A 7348-nucleotide genomic window follows, 5' to 3' on the forward strand; every position below is an offset into this window, starting at 1 on the left:
ATTGCTGTGGGTCTGCAGTCGTGTCTGTTTGTCCAGTCTCCTCTGTTAGTGAGCCAGATGGACTTTTGTGACAATCGACAATGATTTCATGATCACTGTTAGACTGGTTTTTAATTCTTGGTGCATTAATTTAATTGTAATTCCCACAGTAACTATGATGGAATTGAACCCATGTTTCTAGGGAAACAGCCTCAACATAACCACTATGCCACCATCTCCATTGGTTAAAATTCCTAACTCAGCTACATTGAGATGGAATCATTAATTAGAGACTACTATTTTGCCATTTTGCAGAAGAAACCTAGGGAAAGACCTGAATGCCTCAAACCTGTTTGCCTTCTCTCCTGAGGCTGTCTGAAGTTAGACAAAATGAAACTTCCTAAAAATGCACAAATACTGTATTTATATTTTAAAGAAGTTTTATTTTGAAATCCGGTGGCTACAGATAGTTTTACTTTAAGAAACTTCAACTTTTATGTACTTCAAAAATGAAGATTCTTAGAATTCTAATTGAAGCTTTCAGAAGACCTTTTCTGGAGTGAACAAGCAAGATATTGAAGTTGCCACTCCCTTTTAGCTTGAGACTTGTTCAATTTGGTCAAACACAAGGGTGTGTTGTTATACTTCTCTATTACCCTTACGATAGAATGAAAATTCCAGTCCTTTTATTCATCTCAGCAGGGCTGGAAATTTAGTTTCCATGAATGGATTTTCTTGAAATTGTCTGGCTTAGCTGGCTGGACGGAAAAGAATTTGAGAGTGTACAGTGAAAAGGATGGAGCTGGATAGCATAGACGTAAATAAAAGGTAGATGAACAGTTACTTTAGATAGCAACATAGTCCCATTGTTGAAGAAGGGTAGCAGGGATAATCCAGGAAATTACAGGCCTGTGAGTCTCACACTAGTATTTGGGAAGTCATTGGAAAAGATTCCCAGGGACAAGATCTTTACACATTTAGTAGCTAATGGACTTTTTAGCAATGGACAGCATGGTTTTTGCGCAGGGGAGGTCTTTCCTCACTAAATTGATCAAGGTTTTTGAGGAGGTGATGAAGGTGATTGAGGGAAAAGCGGTTGAATGTTGTCTACATGGACTTCCGTAAAGCCTTTGACAAGGTTCCTCGTGTCAGACTGGTACAAGAGGTGAGCTGGCAAACTGGATACAGAACTGGCTTAGTCATAGGGGACCGAGGATAGTGGTGGAAGGATGCTTTTCGGAATGGCAATTTGTGACTAATGGTCTTCCACAGGGATTAATGCTGGCACCTCTGCTGTTCGTAATCTATGTAAATGACTTGGAGGAAAGCATAGCTAGTCTAATTAGTAAGTTTACAGACCAAACAAAGATTGGTGAAATTGCAGATAGTGAGGAGGATTGTCAGAGAATACAGTAGAATATAGATTAACTGGAGACCTGGGCAGAAAAATGGCAGATGGTGTTTAATCCAGACTAACATGAGGTGATGCCTTTTGGAAGGTCAAGTACGGGTGGAACTTACACAGTGAATGGCAGAACCCTGAGGAGTACTGATATGCAGAGGGATCTAAGTGTGCAGGTCGACAGATCACTGAAGGTGGCAGTGCAGATAAATAAAGTGGTAAAATAGGCTTATGGCATGCTTGCCTTCATTGAAAGGACCATGGAGTATAGGGATAGTCAAGTTATGCTGCAGAATTCTAGAACTTTAGTTAGGTCACACTTGGAATATTGCATCCAGTTCTGGTCACCACATTACCAGAAAGATGTGGATGTTTTGGAGAGGGTATAGAAAAGATTTACCAGAGTGTTTACTGGTATTGGGATTTTAACTCTGAAGGAAGGTTGGATAGACTGTGTTTGTTTTCACTGGAACACAGGAGTTTGAGAAGTGACCTCACAGAAGTTTATAAGATTGTGAATGGCATGGATAGAGTGGAAAGTATGAGGCATTTTCCCAGGGTGGAGGGATCAATTGCTAGGGGACCCAGGTTCAAGGTGTTGCAGTGGTGGGGGGAGGAGTGGAGTTTAAAAGAGATATGCGAGGCAAGTTTTTCAAAGAGTGGTGAGTGCCTGAAAAGTGTTGCCAGAGGAATTGGCGGAAGCAGACATAATGGAGCGTTCAAGAAGCACCTGGACAAATAAGTGAATATGAAAGGAATAGAGGGCTATGGATCCAGTAAGTGCAGGCAGTTTTAGCATGGAAGGGCAAAATGTGTTGGCGCAGGCTTGGAAGGCTGAAGAGCCTATTCCTGTGCTGTATTGTTCTCCTTTGTTCTTGCTCGCGCATTCTTTTTCAGATCACTGCAGCTTTGAAAGTAATTGAGTGGCTTTGGTGAATCAAATTTTCCAGCATTGCTGGAATGTCAATGCAAGAAACCATGTCGAAAAGTTAGGGTATCCATCGCAGACTTTCTGTTCAGAAACGTGACGAGTTGATGGAAAGGAAAAAATAACCAGTTAGCTGTGGCAGATTACAATACCCTGCAGCTTGATTTCACAAATATCGTCTTCCTTGTTCATTGAGGAATTACTTTTATTCAGTGGTTAAGGAGCTCCACCTGGTGGCTCAGCAGGCCACTGCACTGAGTGATGTGGCAATTGCTTGATGCTCCAGTCTGTGTTCAGTTAGCTGATCTCAACCAGTCAAATTGCTGGAGTTTTATAAGAGACATTTTCCCATTGGCTGTACAGGGGAAAGCCAGCACTCCTTCCCCCTGCCTAACCCTCACCCTGTAAACGCACGTATTTGATTTTTGGCTTCGAACATGATTTGGCTTGATGGTGATGCCCCCCCATGGTCACATAGCTGGATTGCTTCACAGCCTGGAGTGACTGGTCAGTTGAGTCAACAACCAGAAGACAAGCAATCACTGTCCAAAAAGAAAAGTCAGAGCATGACTGTGGGATTAAATGAAAAGACTTAAGGAAGGTGATATTTACCTTAAAAAGAAAGCTGGTAACTTTTTTTTGCTTTTCAAATGGTACACAGCTAAATAGAGTGATATATTTTCACGAAAGATTACTGTGATGTTTCCAAGTTTCAGTTTAGTTTTTCTATTAAAAGTAATATTCCGCATTTATTTAAAGAACTTTTATGGTTCCTGTTTTCACCAGTGTTTTTGGTAGGATATTGCTTTATTTGCTTTAGCAATCCTTGACACAAAAAAATAACTTTTGTCTCTTGCATGGTTATTTTAACTTGTGTCCTTTTAATGCAAGTTTGTTGACTCGTGGAAATAGCTGATAATTGAATTGTAAAAATATTTTATCATTTTTAATGCCTCTATTTGATCACCTTTTGACTTTCTTTCCTTTTATGTTGTCTGTGCTTATTTCTGAAGCCTCTCATCTGTGGTGTTTCCTCTTTCCTCTCCATCATTTCTCCCATTGCACTTCTGGAAGTAAGGGGCATGGGACACATTGGCTCAGACTTTTCAATCTCTGGCTTACCAGAGATCAGATATACAACCTGACCTGCGTTTTGGGATCATCAGGAAGTCCCAGTGTGACCTCTATAGAAATTGCTCAGAAAAATTAAACTCATAGGTAATTCCCTGCTGTCCAGGTTATATGCAAAACTGTAGTTTTGTTCCAATGTTATTTGTCCAACTGCTTACCCAGAAAATGTTGGGCAAAGGAATAGTCATCTGAGTAACTTCTGGGTAACCAAGATAACTATGTCTACACATTTCCATGGGGCAACGCACATATCTGTTCACCTAATTACCAACATTCACACTGAGCATTTAATTTCACCTGCGATAGCTAGTGACATCAAAAAAGGAATGTGCTGCTGGAATCCAAAGGGAGTATGAGAAATGAAATAAGTCGAAGGCTGCTATAGATAGGAAGAGGAGCAAGTCAAATAGTCAGGGCAGGCTAGAGCAAGGCAGAGCACGAGGCTAGACTGATAAATTGCATTTACTTCAATGCAAGAGGCCGGACAGGTAAGGCGGTTGAACTCAGGGCATGGTTGGGAACATGGGACTGGATACCTTTGCTGTCACAGAAAAGTGGTTCAGGGAAGGGCAGCACTGGCAGCTGAAAGCTGCGGGATATAGATGCTATATGAAGGATTGAAGGGGGGGGGCAAGAAAGGAGGGGGAGTGGCAATTTTGGTTAATTATAACATTTGGGATGTACTTGTGGAGAATACTCCTGAGATTAAGTCCAGTGGAGTTATATGTGGAACTGACACATAAGAAAGGGTGATCTTCCCATTGGGATTGTACTGTCGGCTCTCCCCAAGAGTCAGCAGGAAATTGAGAAGCACATTTGTAAGGAGATCTTTGATAGGGTTGTAATTGTAAGGGATCTTAACTTTCCAGACATAGACTAGGACTGCCATTGTATCAAGGGCTTGGATGGAGAGGAATTTAAGTGTGTACAAGAGCATTTTCCGATTCAGTGTGTGGATACCTAGAGAGAAGGAACAAAAGTTGACCTTCTCTAAGGAAATAAGGCAGCGCAAGTGACTGAGTGGGGGAGCACTTTGGGACGAGTGATCATAATTCTATTAGTTTTAGAATAAAGGAAAAGGATAGACCTGATTAAAAAGTTAATGTTCTAAATTAGTAGAAGGCCAATTTTGAGGGTATTAGGCAGGAACTTTCAAAAGCTCATAAGGAGAAGCTATTCACAGGTAAAGGGATGTTTGGAAGATTGGAGGCCTTAAAAAATGTGCTCGTGGGAGTCCAGAGTAGGTATATTCCTGTTCGTGTGAAGGGAAGTATAAGGAATGCTGAATGACTAGAGGATGACTCGAGAAATTGACACTCTGGTCAAGAAAAGGGAGGAGGCTTATAGTCAGTGTAGACAGCTGGGATCGAGTGAATCCCTATAGACTCGAGGGGCAGTCAGAGTATACTCGAGGAAAATCAGGAGAGCAAAAAAGTGACATGAGAAAGCTTTGGCAAATAGGCTTAAGGAGAATCCAAAGAGATTCTACAAATACATTAAGGGCAAAACAGTAACAAGGGTGGGAATAGAGCCCCTTAAGAATCAACAAGGCCATTGACGTGCGGAAACACTGAAGATGGGTGAGGTACTGAATGAGCACTTTGTCAGTATTTTACTGTGGAGGAGGATATGGAACCTAGAGAACTTGAAGAAATAAATAGTGATATCTTGAAAAGTGTCCATATTACAGAAAAGGTGGTGCTGGACGTCTTAAAATGCATAAAGGTGGATAAATCCCCAGGATCTGATCAGGTGTATCCTATAATTTGATGGGAAGCTAGGGAAGTGATTGCTGGGCTCCTTGCTGAGATATTTATATCATTGATAGCCACAGGTGAGGTGCTGGAAGACTGGAGATTGGCTAATGTGGTGCCACTACTTAAGAAAAGTGGTAAGGTAAAGCCAGGGGCCGAAAGATTGGTGAGCCTGATGTCAATGGTTGGCAATTTATTGGAGGGGATTCTGAGGGACAGGATTTATATGTATATGGAAAGGCAAGGATTGGTGAGAGGATAGTCAACATGGATTTGTGTGTGGGAAATTGTGTCTCACTAACTTAATTGAGTTTTTGAAGTGACAAAGAAGATTGACGAAGGCAGAGCATTGAACATGGTCTATATGGACTTCAGCAAGATGTTTGACAAGGTTCTGCTTTGTAGATTGTTTGATTAGCAAGGTTAGGTCATGTGGAATCCAGGGATAGCTAGCCATTTGGATACAAAATTGGCTTGAAGGGAGGATAAGGAGGTTGGTGGTGGAGGGTTGTTCTTCACTGGAGGTCTGTGACTCAGTGTGCTGCAAGAATCACTGCATTTTGTCATTTATATAAATGATTTGGTTGTGAGTGTTGGGAGGAATGGTTAGTAAGTTTGCAGATGATCCCAAAATTGGTGGTGCAGTAGACAACGAAGAAGGTTATCTCAGAGTATAACGGGACCTTGATCCGATGGGCTGTGGAGTGGCAGATAGAGTTTAATTTATGTAAGTGTGAGGTGTTGCTTTTAGTAAGGCATATCAGGGCATGACTTGTAGGGCCCTTGGGAATGTTGCTGAGCAAAGAGACCTTGGAGTGCAGGTTCATATTCCCTTGATGGTGGAGTCACTGGTAGACAGGGTGGTGAAGAAAGCGTTTGGTACGATTGCCTTAACTGGTCAGTGCATTGAGTATAGCAGTTGTATTGTTATGTTGCGGCTATACAGGGCATTGGTTGGGCCATGTTTGGAATACTGCTTTCAATTCCGGTCTCCCTGCTGTGAGAAAGCTGCTGTTAAACTTGAAAGGGTGTAGAAATGATTTACAAGGATGTTGCTGGGGTTGGAGGATTTGAGCTATGGAAGGAGACTAAGTAGACTGAGGCTATTCTCCATGTAGTTTAGGAAGATGAGGGGTGATCTTTTAGAGGTTTATAAAATCATGAAGAGCAGATGGGTGGGGTGAATAGCTTTCCTCAGAGTAGGGGAGTCCAAACCTAGAGGCCATAGGTTTAAGATGAGAGGGGAAAGATTTAACGTGACCTAAGGAACAACTTCTTCACACACAGGGTGGTGCGTGTAAGGAATGAGCTGCCAGAGGAAGTGGTGGAGGCTGGTACAATAACAGCATTTAAAAGGCATCTGGATGGGTCAATGAGGAGGAAGGGTTTAGAGGGATATGGGTCAGATGCTGGCAAATGGGACTAGATTAATTTTGGGTATCTGGTCAGAATGGACAAGTTGGACTGAAGTGTCTGTTTTGGTGCTGTACAACTCTGACTCTGAGATATGTGCAATATACAAAAACTAAGGGATGCTGAAAATCAGCCAGAGAACATTGATGGAGATTTTGATTTTATTTTTTATATAGCGGATTTCCGTTACACACCTGTGATGTTCACCCATCCACCACTGAACACAGAAAGAAGGATAGATCTCCTGTATCTAGACAATACAAACTGTGACCCCGAGTCCATGGTGCCTTCCCGTCAAGAAGCTACTGATGAGATCAAAGCAATAATCAACGCTCACCCGGAGCACAATGTAGTCATTGGTAAGAATGTGGCAAATCTTATTTTTCCTACTCCTTGCCTCAATTTAAAAAGCTCAGCCCCTTTCCTGGAGTCGTTATTGTGTTAATAAAATATAAGAATATGGTGAAACTTGATGGCTTATTCGGGTGCCCACTTTGCGTGAATATCTGTGCTACTAGGATAGGCACAGAATGCATACGTGAAGGGAGACATCGTCATTTTTCTCACATACTTTTTCCATATTCAGCTTCTTGCTGTTAATTCTGTTTACATGCGCTGGCTGAACTGCAGCATTGTTCTTAATTTAAGTCTGGGTAAAAACAATGACTGCAGATGCTGGAAACCAGATTCTGGATTAGTGGTGCTGGAAGAGCACAGCAGTTCAGGCAGCATCCAAGGAGC

General features: G+C 41.9%; 1 protein-coding gene across 6 annotated transcripts in view; it reads left to right on the plus strand.

Moving 5' to 3' along the window:
• Window positions 1–7348, plus strand: part of dclre1b (DNA cross-link repair 1B) — a 44958-nt gene that overhangs the window by 22792 nt on the left and 14818 nt on the right. For 5 of the 6 annotated variants that reach the window (XM_043716978.1, XM_043716976.1, XM_043716977.1 and 2 more), the window contains exon 4: window positions 6784–6966. In XM_043716978.1, the coding sequence (XP_043572913.1) occupies window positions 6784–6966 (183 nt within the window). Of the gene's footprint in view, window positions 1–2738; window positions 2938–6783; window positions 6967–7348 lie in introns of those variants that run through there. The other variant, XM_043716981.1, reaches the window with a different exon arrangement.

The sequence above is a fragment of the Chiloscyllium plagiosum genome, chromosome 26 (assembly GCF_004010195.1).
Source record: "Chiloscyllium plagiosum isolate BGI_BamShark_2017 chromosome 26, ASM401019v2, whole genome shotgun sequence".
NCBI classification, from domain to species: Eukaryota; Metazoa; Chordata; class Chondrichthyes; order Orectolobiformes; family Hemiscylliidae; genus Chiloscyllium; species Chiloscyllium plagiosum.